The 23874-nt window shown below is 33.8% G+C and overlaps 1 protein-coding gene across 2 annotated transcripts in view; it reads right to left on the reverse strand.

Moving 5' to 3' along the window:
• The window catches only part of SLC4A10 (solute carrier family 4 member 10), a 450611-nt gene that overhangs the window by 122617 nt on the left and 304120 nt on the right, over positions 1-23874 (reverse strand). Inside the window, exons 12-15 of one of the 2 annotated variants that reach the window (XM_081581598.1) lie at positions 21465-21625; positions 10419-10607; positions 1104-1195; positions 54-143 (exon numbers count right to left, since the gene is read on the reverse strand). In XM_081581598.1, coding sequence (XP_081437724.1) covers positions 54-143; positions 1104-1195; positions 10419-10607; positions 21465-21625 — 532 coding nt within the window. The remainder of the gene's footprint in view (positions 1-53; positions 144-1103; positions 1196-10418; positions 10608-21464; positions 21626-23874) is intronic. The other variant, XM_081581599.1, reaches the window with a different exon arrangement.

The following is a 23874-nucleotide window of genomic DNA, read 5'->3' on the forward strand; positions in this document are numbered from 1 at the left end:
CAGTGAGATGAGCTTTGAACCACTGTCGAAACAGAGCCCGAGTATGCCCTCACCTCTCTCTCTTGCTGGTGTGGAGGTCCTTTTTCATGTCTTTGTTTCATCCCACATGGACTAGTATGCCCCTTTTGTTGGCCTCCCAGCCCCTGCACGCATAATTAACAGACTTAAGCTGGTACACCATGCTCCCACAGGGACTCCACCAGGCACCAGAGGGGCAGCATGCACGGGACTAATCTAGACCATTTGGGCCTTGGCAGAGGGGTTCTGAAACAGCAACAAGGGGCTGGTCGCTATTACTCTTTTCAGAAGCTTGATGCAGGCAACCTCCTATACACTGCCTCCCATTCCCATCTCCTCCCACTGTTAAAACCGTTGCCAGTACTAAGGACTTTATGGAAAAAGAAAAATTACTCTGAGGTACTGCTGTTTCAGCCACTTCAATAAAGAAAATTGTTGACTCCCTTTATTTCTGGTCAATATTAAAATTCTTTCATGATTGTTTAGTTTGCCACAGCCTACAATAGCACATATAGGATATCAGGAATTTGCTAAGCAAACTCACATTGTTTTCACAGAATACATTCAAATAAATGATTTTTCACTTGAATTGTCTCCAATTAGATGGATCCCTCAAGAGAGTCAGTCTTTATTATGTTTTTATTCAAAACTCTGTCAGTCTTAATATGTTCTAATGTTTCTTAACACTAATGCCTTGCTCTTAATTACGACAATGAAGCTTTAAGTTATACGATTTACTTTTCCACAAAGAAAGGGGGAAATGATTTTAAAAATGAAACCAGTGAAAATTTTAAACAGTAAACTTCTGTTGAATTCCCTGTGAGGTTCAGTTATCCTTTTTACTGGAAGAGATGCATCATACCAAGTGGCTGAAACCTGAAGACTATGTGTAAAATATACACATTTGATTTTATGAATAGGCAAAACATTACACTGAACTTAATGCTAACATTATAACAATATCAAGCTTTGGCTAAGAAACAACATATATGCATGCAAAAAATTGTGTCAACACCTCTTAAAATGGTTGGTAATATCTAGTAATAACTTAACAGCTTACTTAAATGAGAAGGAGAAAACCTTACCTTGCTAAAGTCAACTGTGCTGTTTTCCCTGCTCACATCATTTTTATTTTCAACACAGGCTGGTGCAGACTGAGGAGAAACAACTTGGCCTGCTAAAGAGATTGTTATTACAAAATACAAACAATTACTTACATAATTCTAGACATATTGCATGCAATATGAATTAAGCTAAACTAACATAGGTTTTTTTAATGAATTTATGAGGTAAACATGAAGGGTCAATATAAATAGATATCAAGAAATACAAATATTCTTATTTATCAGTTACAGATAGAAATGGGAGAATTCAGTCAAGGAAATGAAAATTCATTCTCAGATTAAAACTAACAGTTACTCTCTAAGAAGAAAGAACAACTACAAAAATTATTTTAATCTAATTACAGTCTTGAAACATCAGTGATTTTTAAATTTTATCTAAAACTAATGATATATATACATCTCTTATGATCTAAACTCAGACTGAAGAATTTTATAGATTTTTTTTTTTAAAAAGCTAATATTTATCTGAAAAGTACATAGCATATTTACAGTTTTCTACTGCATCTGAAAAACAAACCAAAGAGAAAAAGTTCTTTGACAACAGCTTTTGGAAATTTCTATATGAGAAATTCAGTTAGAAATACCTTCACCTCACATATTACAAATATGGTGAATATATTATGCTTCTCACTATTCATTTGTGTAAATATACTGATATTGGTCTGCAAAAGATCAATAAATTTGAATTGTATTTGTTTTCCATTAATACTAACTAGCAACTTAATTATTTTGTAGTCTTTTTCCCATTAAAAGAAAGCTTATGATATTAGTTAAATGGACAGTACAGCTAAGAACGTGACAATGGCTAACGAAGGGTAATTACATTTCATTATTCACTAAATATGAAACATTCTTTTCAATCACATTATCTGAAATCTGTTCATATTTAGCAATTAAGTTATAAAAATAAATGTTTGCTTAATCTCACATGTATCTCTCTTTTCCCTAACCTCTCTCTCCCTATCCTCACTTGTTACTTTTACTGTGATATGAGTAATGACAATCCAGCTTTGAAGCCTTGACCATATTTTACGACCATCACTCAGTTACTCCAAAATACTGCTCTTATTTCCCACTGTCTTAGATGGTAATATTCTCATTTTTCTCTGCCTAACTCTTCTCTCTACCTCCCTAAATCCCAACTTTATTCGAAGCTTACCTTTAGACTCATCTCTAATTACTGCAGTCTGTACTTATCTGAAGTTCTCTAAACTGCCAGGGGGCATACAAATAATACTTCTTTAAATTCTCTCTTGACATCCACTTTTTCACTGATACCTAGAAATTACCAAGTATGATGTAAAACACTAATAATTTACTTTCAAATATTACTATTATTTTGCTTTTTGAACATTAAGCCTCTCAGGCAGGGGTCATTTTTAATAGGTACAGTTTTTATGGTTTAAAATTATTATCTTGCCAGAGAGTAATGGGCTTAAGATTCTTCTAAAGTTCAAATATTTCACTGCTTTCATTAAACAAAGTAAAGTGACACATTTGATGAAGATTTTTTAAATGATTTAAGAGAAAATTCACCTTAAATCATGTATACCAATTCTGATTACAGCAAATTCCAAAAATTACATTTCAGAGAGGTGACAGACTTAAGCTGCGTCAGTTATTTTCATTCTCCCATTTCTAACTGCAGTGTGCAGCTATGACTGTGAACTGTTCATTAGCAGACATCTCATTTATCATTCTCAAAATAATAACTATACTTAAAAAAAACCTTTTACATAATGCATTTGTGCTACTAACAGATGTCTTCAATCACCAGTTTCACATCATTTCTCCATATGAGTTAGAACATTAGATATATTTAAACCTAAATTTACTGAATGTTCCATAAAACTGAATAGTGAAATTCAAGGCATGGATAAAGTAAATAAACATATATCTGCTTTCTTATAATAATTTATTTCATGTGATAGAAAACCACATGGAAGAACAATTATTTTACTTAATGAGCAGACACAAAAATAGTCAACCTAATAAAAAATCGTCAACTTTAAAAAGATTTCATGGGGTAGAAAATATGCTGCAACTTAAAATCTGAAGAAATTGTACAGCCTATGTTTTCATATATATATATACTCCAAAAGCAGACTATTTCATAAATTTACTTTTAACTCATGAGATATGTTTAAAACTGTCACTTGTATTTCCTCTTATAAACATTAATATATTTTGAGATTTACTGTTCTATGCTATTCTTATTCTAAAAATTTTACAAAATATTACCTCATAAAGTTGATCACCAGGAAGGAATTTGAAAAATGTTTTCTATAACTGTTTTAGTGACCTGGATAATAACCAGTGGAGAGTATTTAACTAGCAGGAGACAGATTATAATAATTTTCCTACTAGTTCCAGATTCTATATACATAGAATGCATATGCCAATGCAGGGGACAAAAAGCATAAAAACTAAAAGTGTGTGACATATGAATATAACCCAAAAGTTTGATATCACTCATATGTCAGAGATAATAGTTAAATATTAGCAAATATTAGTAAATACATATAATTTCATCAAAGTTTAAAAAGTACTCCAACTCTTATTTCTTAATGTGTATGTTAATTTGTTGAAATGAAACAACACATATTAAATGTATACACTTTAAGACAGTATCTGAAAATGACAGGATACAGAAAAATGCACAGGTATAATATTATTATTGAAAAATTAAACACGAGGTTTGGTTTGGGTTATTTTGAAAAAATTGAAGCCTTTAAATAAAGCTTAAAATTTTATTTGTTCTATCTACCTATCTATCTGTCTAAAATGTGCACATGAACTATGTCTATTTAGTTACTGAAAATTTCATAAATTAAATCATTTTTATAATTCTGTTATCAACTATCTTTTTCTGTCTATACGCTGATTTTTTTAGTTTATTCCAGTTACCACTGCCTTTCAGAAGAAGGTGATGGCTTAGATTTCAAAACGACTCTCATTAACTCAAATATTATTACATAAGAAGAATCAGTAAATTTAGGTTTTGAAAGAGCATCCCTTATTTTCTCTTTCATATCTAAAGCAATACTAGTTCACAGAATACAATTTTCAGGTACAGGATTTTATACTCAGCCAGAAGTGAATATGTTTCCTAAAAGGATAACAAAGAACTTGCTAGGATTTTCCCCCCTCCAGGATGAAAGAGTATAAAGTTAGGATTTAGCATTCACATATACATGTAGCTGCTGCTGCTGCAGCTAAGTCGCTTCAGTTGTGGCCAACTCTGTGCGACCCCATAGATGGCAGCCCACCAGGCTCCCCTGTCCCTGGGAGTCTCCAGGCATGAATACTGGAGTGGGTTGCCATTTCCTTCTCCAATGCATGCATGCATGCTAAGTCGCTTCAGTCGTGTCCGACTCTGTGCGACCCTATGGTGCGACCCTATGGACAGCAGCCCACCAGGTTCCCCTGTCCACGGGATTCTCCAGGAAAGAATACAGGAGTGGGTTGCCATTTCCTTCTCCCATATACATGTAGAAGTTCTATGAATGCTATTTTTATTATAATTTTTCCAATCAATATGCCACAATGTTTTTGAACATACATGTTTTTGCCTGTTTCTTTATATTACCTTCACTTCGACCATTGATCACTGTCCACTGCAGTATTTAATCAATTTATTATAATATCTAAATAACTTTTAGAGATTAAGATGATTATCCAAAAAAAGACATTTATTAGCTTAAAACTTTATTATATCTAGGGTAAATTATTCAAAAACTGATGAATTAGCTAAAAATTAGCTGTTCATGATTGGGTTTCCCTAGTGACTCGGATGGCAAATAATGTGCCTGCCATACAGGAGGCCTGGGTTCAATCCCTAGGTCAGAAAGATCCCTTGGAGAAGGGAATGGCTACCATTCATGATTATTTAAATGTAAACACTTAAGAAACCAGTACTTTTATTTTTCCAGCCTTTCAAATTCAAAGAGTTCACCATCTTAAATCCAAAATTCCAGTATTTGTTATACATCTTATGAAAGTATATATTACATAGTATTCACATCAACAACTGCTTGAATCAATTTTCCTTTGAGTCATGAATTCATTTTTTATCTCTGGACCTCCATGTAGGGATCATATATAAGTTAAATAAAAAGTTATTATATGCCATGTACTTTTTCAAGGCAAATCATAAAAGGTATGGGCAAGCACAGGAGGAAACTGACAGCAATTCAAGCAACCTATAACTAGAAAATAGAAGCTCTGCTTGTTACACAAAAATTTTTCACCAAGTCCATTGTGAGACTGGCAGAATCATTTCCCTCACCATAAAGTTGTGGGGTAGGAACATGAGATTATCTCAAAAGAATTAGTCTTTTCTTTTTACTTTAAGTAGTGTCAGTATCATTAAAGCCTCTCAATACTGAAACACAACCATAGAAAAGTTCTCAAAAAGATTATTAAAATTACATTAATTCATTTAAGTCCTTACTTATAGTTTTATTCCTCTTTAAATAAATTATGTATATAAAATAGCAGCCTTTAAATCTGTTTGGCCAAATTCAAATCAATAGGAGAAAAATATATCACTGAAGTAAACCAGTATTTTCTATTGCTTAATCCACTGAAAAAGCACATGTAATAGAAGGAAACTGGGATGAAGACATGGAGGTACATCACTGTTAACCTATAGACCAAGCTGGTTTACACTACCTCAGAAACCTTCAACGCATTTAGAGTACCCAAAGGGTAGGAGATGAGGGAGGTACAGAGATGAGATGAGCCTGTTAGAGACAGACACAAGACAGAGCAAAATAAAGAAATATAAAAATGGATGACAAGGTTACATACATGTGTAACAATACATTTATCCATGGGAATAGAAAACATGAAGAAAGAAAGGCTAAATATTTAGAAAATGTTGATTAGGCGAGCTATACTTTAAAAACATGGAAAGTATGCACATAATTAAACTTGGAGAAAAATTAGTATGTCTGAAAATAATTATGTAATATAAGAAATAGCAAATTTAAACACATCATCCTAGAAATATTTTTGCTGTTAAGACATAGTCTTGAGTTTCCAAAACTAAGTAGCCACAGTACAGTTTCTCAACAGCCCCACCGGTTGTGTCCACAATGTCAGCTTGATTTTTTTTGAGAAATGGAAAATACTTTTATTATATAACATTTAACTGTATCATCTACATGAGTTTTTAAATGTTTTCTCTCAAGTAATTCTAAGAATTATTATTCTAGCTTTTTTTTCCATCAAGGTAAAACATTATAACGGATATTTTTTAAACTCTTGATATCTCTTATGAGATAATGGTATTTAAAAAATAAGAAAGCACATAAATATGTAAACACATAAAACATTATATATCTGAAAATAAAAAAGTACAGCATTTGTAAAAGATGCAATTATAAAGCCATAATACTGATTTTAAAAGCTATAAAAAAAAACCATTCACAATACAGACGTGTACATCACTTTAAGGGCTGAAATCTATTCAAGCCTAAGGAGTCAAGTCATTTCATCCTTCCAAATCTAAATGTTTTCCAGAAACCTACAGTTTTGAAAGTAAGTCAGAGACCTTCTGATCTGCAATTCCCTTTAAGATCCTGAATAAAAGGTGCAACTGGAAAGTGTTCAGAACAGGAGAGAGAAAAGATAAGTGAAGGAAAAGAAATAGAGTTAGAATTATTAGTAAAGGAAACAGTGGAATGAAGACAGCCTACACCTAAGGAAACTAAATCTAAGTTATTTTTTTAATGTAAAGGTTATCACAAGGGTAACAATATTTTAGAATAGATTTGTAATCCAGAGTCTCAAAAATACAATTGAATGTATGATCTAAATGATGACTACAAATACTGGTATATCTTGCTTTCTAAATCATTAAATACAAAGGCCTTTGTTTTATTTTAGAAAGTCCTTCCAGTTTCAAGAAATTATTCAAATATTCTTTATATATTTGAGTACTTTCTACAATATTCTTTTGAGTTCTAATGTTAAAGAAGATATGAGTTTTCTATTATATTTTTGCCGTTGTTTTGCCAGATAGAACTGTCACTTTTTATCGAAACATCAGAATCAGACATTTAATTCTCACAGTTTTGATGTTTAATGAAAAGTGAAAGTTAAACACAGCATGGTGGCATTAAAAATGCATGGTGAATCCATAACATCCTGTGTCTTAGCCCTTAAGAGAATGTGCAGTACACCAAGAAAAAAATCATACAAAAAAGTTAAGCTAGCATACTTGGAGGTAAGATTGATAAATGATCACAAGTTACTAAAAAAGTTATGTACAAAATACATATGTACATGGGGGAGAAGAGCAACAAAATCACTATCTTGTAAATCTAATCTACAACTTGGGGAAGAATCCCACTGATCTTCAGGTTGAAAATGTCTAAATGTTTAACTCTTGGTACCAAGGTAGCATGTTCAAGGAACATGGTCAACCAAGGAAGCAGAAACTTTATTCGATATGACTCTTTTATAGAGTTCTCTATCCAAGTATCAGTTTGTTGCTGAGGGAATATCAATTGTTTCACTTCGAAAAAGGTATTATATAATATTTTATTATATAATACTTTAAACAAAAGGGGGCTTGTTTCCATCCCTGTACTTGGCAAGGAAAATGTTTTCTGTTTTCAAGTTTCTAGGAAATCCTCACTCTATTTAATTCCTATTCTATAGTTTTAATTTTTAAAAGTTTCTTTTGCATAAAATACTCTAGTGAAGAACTATTTTTAAATAATGAGAATATTATTTTTACCATTTTGGATGTATTGAAACCCTTTTGTATCTTTCTGTGGTATACTGCACAAAAAATGTAATCTCTATTACATATCTTGAAGCAGAATGTCAAATCTATATTTATAGTTATGAATTTTGATTTGCTTATTTATTTAGAGTTAATCAGTTTTTAGAGTTCATAAGTAGATTGAGAACCTTAGTAATAAAGGTCTTTCACCCTCTTTTTCACTTTCACTTTTCACCCTCTTTCACTTCTGGATAGGAGATTTATTTCTAAATTGGTGATGTCTATTCACATTTTCAGAATTCTTAACACAAATAATTATGCAAAGTGTGTGAGGAAGCAAAACAGAGTCACAGGGAGGTGTTATAAGCCTAGGCTTAGAAAACCACTTCTGACAGTGTACTTTATGACAATACTTAATTGGGTGTATGAATTTTATTAGAAATATTTCTAAGTTTTTATTACCCTAATATACGCCTCAAAAAGATCTTATGTGTTCAGATAAAGACTGATTATACAGATGGTGACAGAACCACTTCAGAACTATTCATATTCTAGTTTTGAGAAAAACTAAGCAACTGCCTGAATAAGACAAAAAGCAGGCTCTCAGAAAAACTTTGTATCTATTTGTGGATTTTTAATTTAAGGCTATAATTCTATCACCTCTTCTTATGTTTAATGAAAGTTTAAAGCTGTAACAAATAATGTGTCTAGGGCTACATGATATTACAATAAATAATTCATCCGGTGAATTCAGTGCCCTTTCCCTCCAAAAGTATAATGTAATAAAATCATTTTATAGTAAATGTTACCCCCAGTGAAATCTGAGATACAAATTATGGCTAGCTCATCAGGTCCTTGCATCTTTGAATAAACACATATTATTCTTACAGACATATATTTTATTGTCTGATTTCCAATAAAGGTAATGAAATAAAGACAGAAATTAACTTTCATAAAATTTGCTTGCATTCAAAGAGATTTATGTCATGATAATATTTTAATAAGGTCTTTAGAATCATGTAGATATAAGTCAATAGTCAAAATTAGCAAATATCTCAATATGTTTTGTTTCTTAATCTGTTTTCTCAAAAAATATCAAGTAAATACTAGTATTGTGAGCATAATAAAAGCACTATATTTATAATAAGTTTTAGAATATAAAAACTTCATTTTGTCATTTTCATATATAACATATTTTTAAATAAATTGTGATTTAGAATATGAATATATTTTAAATATATGATGTAATTCAAAGCAAGCTATAAATACTCAAAATATCCAGTGGGATTGATAAATACAATATGGTATATTCTATAAAGCACTCATAACACTTTTATTGAAATTAATATATGCACAAGTTTTCAATATAACAATGATTTACATTCAGTCATTAAAGGCTCTTTAAAAAAATCAAATGAGTATTTCAAAAATTATTTTGCCATTTAGAACTGGTTCTGTGTTCTGAAACAATAGTACCTCTAACCATCTTTATTGATTTATTAAAGTATTTCTTCTTTCTGTCTATATTTGATTTGGTAGTATGGAAATTACCAAAGTATCTATATAAAGTAGAATCCAGAAACACCTCATTTTCATGCATTTGTATTTAAGGCATCTTTGAAGCTTTTGAAAACAGGAGTGAAATTACATAAAGTCTATGTTGTCAATATACAAGCTTCAGTCCGTTTGTGGAAATCAATCTCTCTAGTAAACCACCTGAAATTACTTTTCACTAATTTGTATTTTTTAAAACTGGGAACTTTTCTAGCTAGCAGAAGTATAATAAACTCATATCATCTGTATGATAACTTCACTTTACTTCACAGGACTGATGGGAAGGATGAGTGACAGATCTCTAAGCAACTTCCTTAGTGTAAAAGATGAAGGGTCAAATGGATACCAGGAGGGAACAAAATACACAGAAAGGATAAAACAGTCAGAAACATTGTTTTGGCTTCATGATTGCTAAGGAGTAAGTCATGAATGACTACTAGAAAACAATGGTTGGCATCATCTATGTTGGTGTGCCAAGATGGTAAGTATGGTGGCTCCACGGACATGAATGAAACAGTACTGCAAAAAGCAATGAGCCTGTGAACTAGAAATATATGTAGAGACACAAGTAAGGTACTAGCTGCTCTTTTCAGTTGTGATCTCAAAAGGGATTCGTTGACCATGAACAACATGAAGCCAAAATTTTTCTCTCACCATCACTAAATCTTGATGATTATTCATTTTAACTAAAAGACATTAAGTCAAACCACTGTTAAGCTATGAGATACTCATTAAGCTACGACACAAAGACTAGGATCTTATTTGGGATGCAACTGACAGTTTATGTTTGCTACAAGTCTATAACCTCCTATTAGAAAAAAGTTTCCCTTGCATTCTTTCATGAGCTTTTCAGGAAACTTAAATTCTTTGTCAAAATTTCTACAATTTGAATTTCAATAGATAATTTTCAAGTAAGATATATTTTAAAGCATTTTGATATTTCAGATAACTGTAATAAACAATGAGTACAATAAAGAAACATTTACCATTTTTATCCATGGAATTTGGTTCTGATTGTTTCTTGCCAATATCAGCAAAGGAACGAACAATGGGAATCCTATTGGTGAGCTTCTTCTGATTTTGGTGGTGATGCTGTTTCATCAGAGCCTCGTGGACCCTGTGGCGTACATCCTCATTGAGCTGACCTGAGCTCACTTGTTGATCAAGGACCATATCTGCAGAGTGAAGACAGAAAGAAGATATAAGCACAGCTTTCCTGTGATGTGACAGTAGTGAACCACTGAGTCCAAATATGCATACCCTAGATAATCTTAGAAACAGAAGTTTGTCTTTGTAGAAGTGTTACACAAGATCAGAGAAGGCAATGGCAACCCACTCCAGTACTCTTGCCTGGAAAATCCCATGGACGGAGGAGCCTGGTAGGCTGCAGTCCATGGGGTCATGAAGAGTCGGACACGACTGAGCGGCTTCACTTTCACTTTTCACTTTCATGCATTGGAGAAGGAAATGGCAACCCACTCCAGTGTTCTTCCCTGGAGAAGAAAGACTTGGGAACTTTTTCATTATAAATCATACTTTTTAAAACATGTATCATATGGAGTTTTATTTTTCAAATATGAATTGAGAACAAAATGCTTTCTTGTCTCCATTATTTACACTGATGAGAGGGAATAGTAGTAGGGGTAATATAAATACAAATAGTATGTCTAAAATTGGAAAATAGCCTCATACTTATATTTTAATATGGCCTTCCTCTCCTTTTCTAGTAGAGAATAACTTCCATGTTTTTTCTTTAAGTGAACAAAACTCCACCTGTAAAAATCTGGTGCAAGGTGGCTTAGGCAACTATCTGTGTGTGTGTGCTTAGTCATGTCCGATTCTTTGCAACCCCATGGACTGTCAACAGCCAGGCTCCTCTGTCCATTGGATATTCCAGCTGAGAATACTGGAGTGGGGTGCCATTTCCTCCTCCAGGGGATCTTCCTGACCCAGGGATGGAACCCTGATTGGCAGGTGGATTCTTTACCACTGAGTGACCTGGGAAGTCAAGTAAACAACTCTTTCACATTAATACAAAGTCAATCCTCTCAAATCTTCCTTGATAATGTGTTTATATTTAAGAAAAAACATTCTATATCCATAAAATAAAGAATAAAAGATGAGATTTTCAGAAGGCTATAATTAGGCAGATTGATATTTATCATATGTGTCAGAAATGCCTATAAAATAAGTGGATGAGTAAAGGCATTTTTAGGTTTCTTGGTAATACAAAGTTCACCTCACTAAACCTCAGTGTAATTAATCTGCTTTCCTATGACCAAATATTAACTCTGTTTGATTTTCTTATATAAAGCAGATTATAATGAATTGCCTTCCACTGCCCCATTGAGTGTACTGAAGATTTGAAAACCAGCAGAATCCTCCTTCCAAACAATGTTTTCCTTCCATATGAAAGGCAAATGACTGGAGAAACAGACTTGGGTCCTGTCTCACGTTCCAGCTATGTGGCCTTGTAATTTTGAATAATTGCAGTGTCCTTATTTCTAAGACAGAGATAATAGCTATCTCATACCAGCACTGTTGCCAGAACAGAAGGCATGATTGGAATATGGAGGTCCTCAGTAATTTCCAGGTACAAGATTTTCTTTGCAATTTCCTTTAAGTAGGTTATTGGTTTGTGGTTTAAGCTTTTGGATAGTTTTAATTCATTTATCTCTATTTTATAATAGTATATCAAGCAGAGGCAAAGTTGGATTTATCAGTAACAGAAAATCCAAATCAAACTATCTAAAACAATAAATTTCATTGGCTCACATAGCAGAAAAATCAAAGTTAGGTTGGATTCATTTCATTTTTTCAGTTATTCTATCAGACTCCCCTACCTCAAGGTGAGGAGGGGTGAGCTTTAACCTCAGGCTGTTTTCCATATTATCATAAGGTGGCTGCCAGCAGCAACAAAGAAACACACATCTTCTTTCATATCAGAGTTTCTTTGCTTGTTGACTTTCTCTTAAAAGAGAGTTCCTTTTCTCCCTTCCTAGTGACAATTCTAAGCTTGGCTGACATAGTCCTGTCTATCTTTGCTGAGCCAATCACTGACTAAGAAGATGGAATCCCCACTTGCCTTAGGCTAATCAAAAATTTCCTATTACTCTAGAGTCATTTCCCTAATTCAGAGATAGACAAACCTTCTATGTACTGGGTCAGTTAATAAATATTTTAGGCTTTGCGAGCCATACAATCTCTGTCACAACTATTCAACTCCATTTATATAGTATGAAAGTAGCCACAGACAACATGTACAAATTACCATAACTGTGTTTCAATAAAACATTTTTATGGAAACTAAATTTGGATTTCACAAAATTTTCACATTTCAAAATATTAATCTCCTTTTTATTGCTTTTAATAATGTAAAATGTAATATTCCTTGTTAGCACACATGCCTAACAAGATCAGGCAGTGGCCATATTTGCACACAGAGCATAATTTGCCAGCCTTTGCTCTATCACTTGGCTATTTACAATGGAAAGAGGTAAAATGCATGTCTGGGAATAAGCCATAAAATCCTCTATAATTACCTGAAAGTCTCTTCTGAAAATGTAATAATATATTTAAACTTATATCTCAATTTTTTGGAGACTAGTAGTTAAAATACACTTGGATTAATTTGAAATAAAGGAAATGGCAAATTGTCAACATATATGACTTCACATTACAACCCTGCCAAGAGGGAAAATGTATATAAAACATGCATCATTGTTGTTGTTTTAGTTGCCAAGTCATGTCCAACTCTTGCAACCCGATGGACGGTAACCTGCCAGGATCCTCTGTCCATTTTCCAGGCAAGAATAGTGGAGTGGGTTGACATTTCCTTCTCCAGGGAATCTTCCCCAATATGCATTATATACTTCATAATAGGAGTTGTAAAATAGGTTATTCAGATACCATCACACAGCAGTTTTATCTATAAGTCATGATATGTAACCCAAGTTCAATATTCTAATCAGAATAAAAATTAATAATATAATAAGACATGTACATGCTTATAATTTTTCATTCTTATCAAAGCACAGCTTTCCAGGCTTGAGCACTATGAAAAATAAGTCACTGGCTTAAAAGTTTTTCAGAGATAAGGACTTTATATAAAACAGTTGAATAAGAGAAAAGGTAAAAAAAAAAAAACCCTCATCTGCTCATTAGTCACACAGAATAAATACACAGTAAACTCCTCTGAAGTAACTGCATCTAGCAATGCCTTAATGAACTATAAAAGTTAATCTACTTGCTTAAAAATATAACTCATACTAAAGGTGGAATTTAAGTACCAAAGGGAGTGTGACTCACTAATCACTTACATTGTTCTCCTCACCACTATAATATACATTAGTATTAACCTTGAAAAGTAGGAAAGGATAATGGGTCATAATGGCTTTCGGCCCAGAGTCAAGACCGACCATCTCCACAGGCTCTGATGCCTAAATAACACAGTCTAGCCTGCCAGAGCACAATGCCAGGACCTTATGGTAACAGAAAGAGCAGGAAGAAAAAGGATAAATTGGTCAATCTTCTAGCACTAAACAAGCTCCAGAAAAATTAGTAGCATTTGTGTAAAAAGACCTCAGAAAGTGAAAAAATACTTCTCGTCCTAATAAGGCAATTATGTCACCATGAATAGTCCATTTTGACTACTGAATGAAAGCCTCTAGAGACCATGAGATTCTACAGACTCTATATAAATCTCTGCCTCTTCAAAGATGATCATATAATTGTTTTGTCTTAATAATCTGTTTTCTTAACTTAAAAGATGTTGGAGGAAAAGTGGAGGATAGAGGCTTCTAAATTGTAATTTGGTTGACAGTACCAACAGCACCGTGTATAATAAAAATGTAAACTACCATGGTGCTGGTGCTAAGTTAATTCAGTCGCGTCTGACTGCAATCCCATGAACTGTAGCCTGCCAGGCTCCTCTGTCCATGGGATTCGCCAGGCAAGAATATTCGAATGGGTTGCCATGCCTTCCTTCAGGGGATATAAACTACTATAAAAATACTTAATTTCCTGACCAAGAATGGTAACAGTATAGGCATTTAAAACATATATATGGCTATTCTCATACTTCCAAATCTGCAGAGTATATTCAGTGGAGCAAATTATGGATTTTCCTTGGACAAAAAATTTTAAACAACAAAAGTTGTTTTAACGAGCTGAGATCTATGATTGCTAATCTGTCCATGATACTAACTCTGGTTTGGTTTTCATATCTTACCTTCATTGACAGAATTAGGTTAAAATATAAATACAACAGAGGTAATATTTCCATTATTAATCTTTATAGTGCTGAATTTAAAAGAGATTAACATAGATTGCAAAATTACCTATAATTTATATGAATATAATTGAGAAGCATCCTTAATATAATTAATCTATATCAGAATAAATTGTGAAAATATATATTTTCAAATATATCTTTGAAAAGATTAAGTAATATTTTGAAGGAATAAGTTTAAATTTATTCTCAGTTCCTTAAAACATTGGGAAATAGACATTTTTAAATTAACTTTATCCAGGAGAAAATCCTACTTTAATTACACCAGAAATTCTTGACAGACCTGCCAGATACAAATGGGATTTTCTCCTACTAAGTCTACAAAAATCTCTTTAAGGAATTATTTAAGAGTCTATTAAAAACATATCAGAACATTGATATAAAAATCCTTGACCATTCTAAAACAACATCTGGGCCATATTCCTCTACTAGGAAATGTCTAGAAAACATTAAGCTGTAGAGTCTGTGCATTTACAAAGTACCAGGGCTTAGAGCTCTTAAAGATAAACAATTATATCTAGTTCTCACAAGACAGAAACTAGTGACTAATACATTAATAACTGCCTAATGTATACAAAAATATAATAAATAAGAGGTGAAGAAAAACTTCCAAATCTTAAAGTTAATAATAATCACTATGGCCCCAAATTATCAGGAAACAGAATAAAACAAAATTTATGATTATAGGTTAATCAAAAGAAGCTATTTCCCATCTCCTGCAGGTGTTACCTGTAATATATCACTATTAATCTGTTTATAAAATGGAGGAAATACTTTCCTCCCTACCTCACAAGGTGTCTGTGATAATAAAATATAGTAATGAATGTGAAAATGCAAAGTTAGAAGTCTTCAAAATGTAAAACATATTTACTACACACTCAATAATATAGCTGAATTGTCACAAAGTAAAAATAGCAGTAAGTAAAGCTAGTGGAGCTGATGGAGTTCCAGTTGAGCTATTTCAAATCCTCAAAGATGATGCTGTGAAAGTGCTGCACTCAATATGCCAGCAAATATGGAAAACTCAGTAGTGGCCACAGGACTGGAAAAGGTCAGTTTTCATTCCAATCCCAAAGAAAGGCAATGCCAAAGAATGCTCAAACTATCACACAATTGCACTCATCTCACATGCTAGTAAATTAATGCTTAAAATTCTCCAAACCAAGCTTCAGCAGTACGTGAACCGTGAACTTCCAGATCTTCAAGCTGGTTTTAGAAAAGGCAGAGGAATCAGAGATCAAATTGCCAACATCCGACGGATCATCGAAAAAGCAAGAGAGTACCAAAAAAACATCTATTTCTGCTTCATTGACTATGCCAAAGCCTTTGACTGTGTGGATCACAATAAACTGTGGAAAATTCTGAAAGAGATGGGAATACCAGACTACCTGACCTGCCTCTTGAGAAACCTGTATGCAGGTCAGGAAGCAACAGTTAGAACTGGACATGGAACAACAGACTGGTTCCAAATAGGAAAAGGAGTACGTCAAGGCTGTATATTGTCACCCTGCTTATTTAACTTATATGCAGAGTATATTATGAGAAACACTGAGCTGGAGGAAGCACAAGCTGGAATCAAGACTGATGGGAGAAATATCAATAACCTCAGATATGCAGATGACACCACCCTTATGGCAGAAAGTGAAGAAGAACTAAAGAGCCTCTTGATGAAAGTGAAAATGGAGAGTGAAAAAGTTGGCTTAAAGCTCAACATTCAGAAAACTAAGATCATGGCATCTGGTCCCATCACTTCATAGCAGATAGATGGGGAAACAGTAGAAACAGTGGCTGACTTTATTTTTGGGGCTCCAAAATCACTGCAGATGGTCATTACAGTCATGAAATTAAAAGACGCTTACTCCTTGGAAAGAAAGTTATGACCAACCTAGATAGCATATTAAAAAGCAGAGACATTACTTTGCCAACAAAGGTCCGTCTAGTCAAGGCTATGGTTTTTCCAGTGGTCATGTATGGATGTGAGAGTTGGACGGTGAAGAAAGCTGAGTGCCGAATAATTGATGCTTTTGAACTATGGTGTTGGAGAAGACTCTTACCAGTCCCTTGGACTGCAAGGAGATCCAACCAGTCCATCCTAAAGGAGATCAGTCCTGGGTGTTCATTGGAAGGACTGATGTTGAAGCTGAAACTCCAATACTTTGGCCACCTGATGGGAAGAGCTGACTCACTAGAAAAGACCCTGATGCTGGGAAAGATTGAGGGCAGGAGGAGAAGGGGACGACAGAGGATGAGATGCCTGGATGGCATCACCGACTCGATGGACATGGGTTTGGGTGGACTTAGGGAGTTAGTGATGGACAGGGAGGCCTGGTGTGCTGCGGTTCATGGGGTCACAAAGAGTCGGACATGACTGAGCGACTGAACTGAACTGAAACAACAAGAAAATAATTACAAGCTATCAGGAGAAAATGTTTTAATGAGATTTTATTAAGGACAGAAATAAATACATTTGGATTAAATAAGCCAAATTAAAATTACTCAAAGAGAGAGGATCTCGTCTCATTAATGACTGAAAAGGAACCTAAGGTAATAATCATCTACACAAGTATTTGTAATCATATTTTCCTACATGGTATTAGCTCTAAACTACTGACCTTTTCTGAATGGCAATTTACAGACTGTGGTACATTGAAAATGAGACATTAAAAAAGTTAGTCTACTTTGGAGCCAGAAAGATACAGACTAATTAGAAGAGAATAAAGAATACTAAAAAGCTATTAATATTTGGGGTATGGAGACTTCCACTGAACTACTTTCATTTGTAAGAATAGACTTAGAAAATGTAATCTGCTTTAAAAAAACTAGATTCAACACAGCTAACGACCTTTACATATTGTACCGAGCTGAGCTTGGGGAAGAGGGCAGGGTCAGGGAAAGGAAACACAAATTCATACGTCAAAACCAGGCTAGGGTGAGAGGTGATTTAGTCAAACTATAACAGAATATTCTCTGGTGGAAATAAATTCCTAAGGAAGCCATTCGAAATTACACGTTTTAAGAAATTTAAAGCCTGGTAAAACTATGAGGACTACTTCCTGAGGCTAATTTTGCCAGGCCTAGGAATTTGACAGCTTCATTACAGAGAGCCAATATAAAACTCATTTGAATTAATCCATTTTCAAAGGTCATGCCACCACTGACTAAGTAGCATAAATAAACTCCTTATTTTCAGCAAGACTTGTAAACTTCTGAGTCTCTTCATTTATGAAGGATAACAATAATACTACTAAGTTCCAAGTCTGTTCTGAGAAACAAAAAGATAGCTGTAGAATTACTATCAAGAGCTTCCTAAATGGCAAAGTGCTAGAGAAAGCCTTACCATTTAATTTTTAATTAAAACATAAAATTTTTATTGGTATCAGGCATACTCCAGAATGTAAAGCTAGGAAATTGAGTTGGAAGGCTACTATACCAACATTCTCAGGAAGTTTGCTAATTTCCACGTTGTTGTTATAGTCGCTAAGTCATCCAACTCTTTGCAACCCCACAGACTGTTAAGTCTTGGTTAATGTGACCTGTTACCGTATCCTGTGTTCTTCCAAAAAGTATGCTGTGTATACTTTATATAGTCATTTAGGCTCTAGTTCTGTATTTTAAAATGTAACTTCTTTCTAAGTGTTGTATGACTGAGGGGAAGAAAGCTTATCTTCCCTGTGTGTGTGTGTTTTGTTTGTGCTTTAACAAACAAAATATCTCTCCATGCTTACTTTTTTCCCCACATATTGCAATGTATGTATGCTTACTAGCACCAACTACCAAATAAATAATTTTAGAGGAATTAACGACATCCATTTCAAGCCATCTCTTTCTTCAGACGGTAGTTGTAATGTAATAGAAAAAACATGGAGCATAAAGTCAGAGGACCTTAAATGGAACTTGAACCGTGAAAGTTTCAGAATTTCTATTTTCTTATTGAAATATGGGAATGACACTTTATGAGGCTATTTGAAGATTAAATTAGATACATTATTTTTCTAATACAACATTTTCTTATTTATGTGATCAAAAAACAGAGTGTTTTGGGTTTTTTTCCCATCCCTACAATATAATTAAGACATTGAAATCTCTCTGAAGTCTTTCTATTCTACAAATAAATTCCACATGAAACTGCTTTTATTTTTTTCCAAACTAGAAATCTTTTTAAAACTGCTTGAGTCTTAGCTTTGTTTCTATTTTGAAAAAACCTTCATTAACCATTTTAGTTATACCCCTTCAAAACTCATTTCTATGGGGGTTTCTTTCGTATTATTTTGTTTTTACTAAAATGTGTTTGTCTTCCAGATCAAAAGATACAGGAGTTCTTTTCCTTTAATTCCAGAAGCTTCCTAAATATAACTGTTTGTGTGATAACAGGCTTCTAGTTCAAATCATTCATCTCAGAGGCAAATTACAGTTTTCAGTTACAAACTAATCTCAACCATATCACTTGGCTTCCTCTGGAATTCAAGACTTTTAATTCACTTTAAAATAAATAGAATATAAAAACAAAAGTAAATAATTGGGACCTGATTAATCCTAAAAGCTTTTGTACAGCAAAGGAAACTATAAGCAAGGTGAAAAGACAACCCTTGGAATGGGAGAAATAGCAAATGAAACAACTGACAAAGGATTAATTTCCAAAATATATAAATAGCTCATACAACTCAATACTAGCAAAACAAACAACCCAATCAAAAAGTGGGAAAAAAACCTAAACAGACATTTCTCCAAAGAAAACATACAGATGGCTAACAAACACATGAAAAGATGCTCAACATTGCTCAATATTAAGAGAAATGCAAATCAAAACCTCCTCGCACCAGTCAGAATGGCCACCATCAAAAAGTCTACAAACAATAAATGCTGGAGAGGGTGTGGAGAAAAGGGAATGCTCTTGCACTGTTGGTGGGAATGTAAATTGATACAGCCACTATGGAAGACAGTACTGAGATTCCTTAAAAAACTAGGAATAAAACCACCATATGACCCAGCAATCCCACTCCTAGGAATATACTCTGAAGAAAGCAGGGTTGAAAAATACACATGTATCCCATTGTTCAATGTAGCACTATTTACAATAGCTAGAACATGGAAGCAACCTAGATGCCCATCAACAGATGAATGGATAAAGAAGTTGTGGTACATATACACAATTGAATATTACTCAGCCATAAAAAGGAATGCATTTGAGTCAGTTCTGATGAGGTGGATGAACGTAGAACCTATTATACAGAGTGAAGTGAGTCAGAAAAGGAAAGGTAAATATCATATTCTAATGCACATATACAAAATGTAGCAAAATAGTCCTGAAGAATTTATTTACAGGGAAGCAATGGATAAACAGACATAGAGAATAGACATAAGGACAAGGGGAGAGGGGAGGAGAGGGTAAGATGTATGGAAAGAGTAACATGGAAACTTACATCACCATATGTAAAATAGATAGCCAATAGGAATTTGCTGTATGGCTCAGGAAACTCAAACAGGGGCTCTGTATCAACCTAGGGTGTGGGATGAGGAAGGAGATGGGAGGGAGGTTCAAAAGAGAGGGGATATATGTATACCTATGGCTGATTCATGTTGAGGTTTGACAGAAAACAACAAAATTCTGTAAAGCAATTATCCTTCAATAAAAAAAAAATTAAAAAAAAAATCACCAGGGGCATCCCTAGTGGTCCAATGGTTAAGAATCTGCCTACCAATGTAGGAGACACAGGTTCCATCCCTGGTGTGGAAATATCCCATATGCTTGAGGCAACTAAGTCGATGTAGCACAGCTACTGAGCCTGTGCTCTAGAGCTGGTGAGTCACAATCACTGAGCCCATGTGCTGCAACTACTGAAGCCCGTGCACTTAGAGCTTGATGCTCCAGAACAAGAGAAGCCACCACAATAAGAAGCCTGTGCACCAAAACCAGAGAAAGCCAGTGCACAGCAACAAAGACCCAGCACAGTCATAAATAAATAAATAATTTAAAATAAATGGCCATACCTTTCTGTTCTATTCTAAGCTAATTTTTTTCCTATTTATTGAAATTTTTTCATTTGGTAATTTTATGTATCTGAATATTGAAAAAATCAATCTCTAGCTTTATGGATTTTCCTTTCTATTTCCTCATGGCAGCCTAATTAGATACTATGTTGAAAAACAAAAACACCATGGATAGAGGAGCCTGGCGGGCTACAGTCCATGGGGTCACAAAGAGTCAGACAGGGCATGACTGAGCATGCATGCACTGTACTCATGCTTGCAACTTACTTTGAAATGTATCAAAAAATAAGATGGATTAATGTTTGATAGATGTATAGATGGTTAGATGTGTGGTAAAACAAATATAACTGTTAATTTTAGAGTTCAGGTGACAGGTATAAGTATAATTTGGTCACTGGATAGGTCATGGTATAAACATCTCTCTGTTTTACATTTATGTAATAAAATATTGAATAAAAATCTCTTTGCCAGACAAAAAAAACCAAAAAACAAAAAACAGTATAGTCTAGATAGGAGCCAAGATATATAGCTTCTTGTTCTACTTGCCAGTGGAAGTTAGACCATATATTTTTGAGATTCAACTTCTTTTATCTTAAATGAGGTGGTAAAACAAAGTTATTTTTAAGGTCTCATACACTGATCATGAGAATTAATTTCCTAAAAATTATACATGTACAGAACTATAAGAAAAAATGAGTAAAAAATATCAGCTGCACCATAAGATGAAATAGACTAAGGAGAATAAAAGATATACCTGCAATTTCTTCTAAAGTATTGGCGTGCATGTCCAGCAACACAGTTCCATTCAGAATACAACTTCTTAACTCAAATAAGCTGTGCAGTGAAAGAGTAGCCACATAAGGCTTGCTCCACCTTTCCCCTCCATCTTCCACATCTTCTTCAAACTTCAACCACCTATACAAATAAATAATATTATCAGCACATTGAGTGTTACATTGTAGATAAATGAATCTTTATCTCAATAATAAAAGGTAGAGACATAAAGATATTGACATTACTTCTTGGTTTCAAGGGTTTTAGAGGTAAAAGCCAACCCAAGACATCTGGTTTATTTCATTTTAATTCCATTTAACAAACATTCTGTCTGTCACTGAAAGATACATTGAAAACAAAGAAAAACTTTGTTATTTTTATTAATTTTCTGGCACTGAAAAATATATTAATATAAATGTTTAATTGGGCTTCCCTGGTGGCTCTAGTGGTAAAGAATCTGCCTGCCAGTGCAAGAGACATGAGTTTGATCTCTGAATTAGGAAGATCTCCAGAAGAAAATGGCATTTCACTCCAGTATACTTGCCTGGGAATATCACGGACAGAGGAGCCTGGCGGGCTACAGTCCACGGGGTGGCAAGAGTCAGACAGTACTTAGCAAGTAAACAAAAACAAATGTTTAATCAGTGGTCACAGGGAATCTGTAGTAGAACTAATAAAGAGAGTATAGTTCATGGAATGACAATAAAATGCAAAAGGAAATGAAAGAGTAGTCATTTTTATTTAGTGGAAGGTCTTAAAACAATATATGAATCTTTTGAAAATTTTGCCCTTTGATTTTTAGAGAAACTAGTATAATTTAGGGATTATTCGCAGGAAAAATACTTATTAGGCCTGCTTGAATAAAATCTTGTGATTGCAGTCACTTCTAGGGACTAAATCTATGAGAACTGAGCTCAGATTGCATTACCTAAGTGTTCCTGCCAGGGATAAGAATAGAAGACTCTTGATATTACAGTGCCAAATGGGAAACCATTGCCTTCTTGGAGTGAAATGAACAGTAATATCTAAGATTTTTTCTAACTAAGATAAATTGAAGGAATAAAGAGAAACTGATGATTTTACTGCTTGGCAGTCATACTAAATCTCTTATTCTTTTAAGGACTTCCTTTTTAATCTCAGTAGATAACCGATTTAATTCCGTCATTTCTAATGAACTTTCACCTAAATGCCTCTCCTCTCTTCACTCCATACCATTTTCCTCATTTTTTTTCTCTCCTTGTCACTTTTGCCCTAACTTTCTCTTGTCATGAAATATCACTCAAACTTCCTCTCTATATGATATTATATTACCATTTTACATAAAACAATTATACAATCAAACACTCTAACTCCAACTCTGATAGAGGACAAGTATGTTGTCTAGTAAAGAATCAGTATACTGGTCAGCTAAAAAAGCTAACCAAAGGGGCTAGTAAGAAAGATTAATGCGTAGAGTTCCAAAAAGATAAACTTTGGATCTGTTCTTAGTGTTCAAGGACCAAAATGTCAGGAAGTAAAAAGGAAACTAATAGGGAAAAACGGCTGTGTCTGCTACAAGTTTAGAGAGGGGAGTATACCTATGCCCATCATGAGTTTATAGAATGTTTGAAGGTTGAAAAAACACACTTGAACACAAATCACTGACAACATCTCTTCAAATGGTGGCAATTTTATAGCAATTTTATATATACATCTATATACTATATATATATGTATTTTTGCCTATACAGTTCAGAATATTTTCATATTAGTGAATCTTATCAATTTTTAGTCCTTTCAGGGTCATAATGCATCACAGACCATGTGATAGTCATTAATACAGCTTGTCAAGTATAGCTTACAACCGAACAACAAAAGATTCAGTAGCAGCCACCATAATCAAAATATAGAACTGTTTCATCATCACAAATGAGCTTCCTTTATATTCTCAATCTTCACCCTGTTTCTGTCCCCTAGTAATCATTAATCTTTTCTTCATCACGATAGTTTTGTCATTTTGAGGACATTAGGTAAATGTAATACAGTTTGCAACTTTTGGAGATAGACATCTTTCACTAAAGCACAATGTCTTTGAGATCCATCCAAGCTATTGTATATACCAGTAGATTGTTCCTTTTTATTGGTGAAAAGTTTTCCACTGTATGGATGTATCAGTTTATTTAACCACTCACCCACTGAAGGATATTTGAGTTGTTTATAGGTTTTTGCTATTACAAATGAAGCTGCTATGCCCAAGACTGTGATTGCTGAGTCCTATTTACTAACACATGCTTAGTTTTATAAGAAACTGTCAAACTGTTTTCTAGAGTAGCACTACCATTTTACATTTGTGCCAGCAATAGCTGAGAGATCCAGTCTCTTGAATCCTCATCAGCATTTGCTATTATGAC

Source organism: Giraffa tippelskirchi, chromosome 3, assembly GCF_054371585.1.
Source record: "Giraffa tippelskirchi isolate mGirTip1 chromosome 3, T2T-mGirTip1v1.2.pri, whole genome shotgun sequence".
Lineage (NCBI taxonomy): Eukaryota > Metazoa > Chordata > Mammalia > Artiodactyla > Giraffidae > Giraffa > Giraffa tippelskirchi.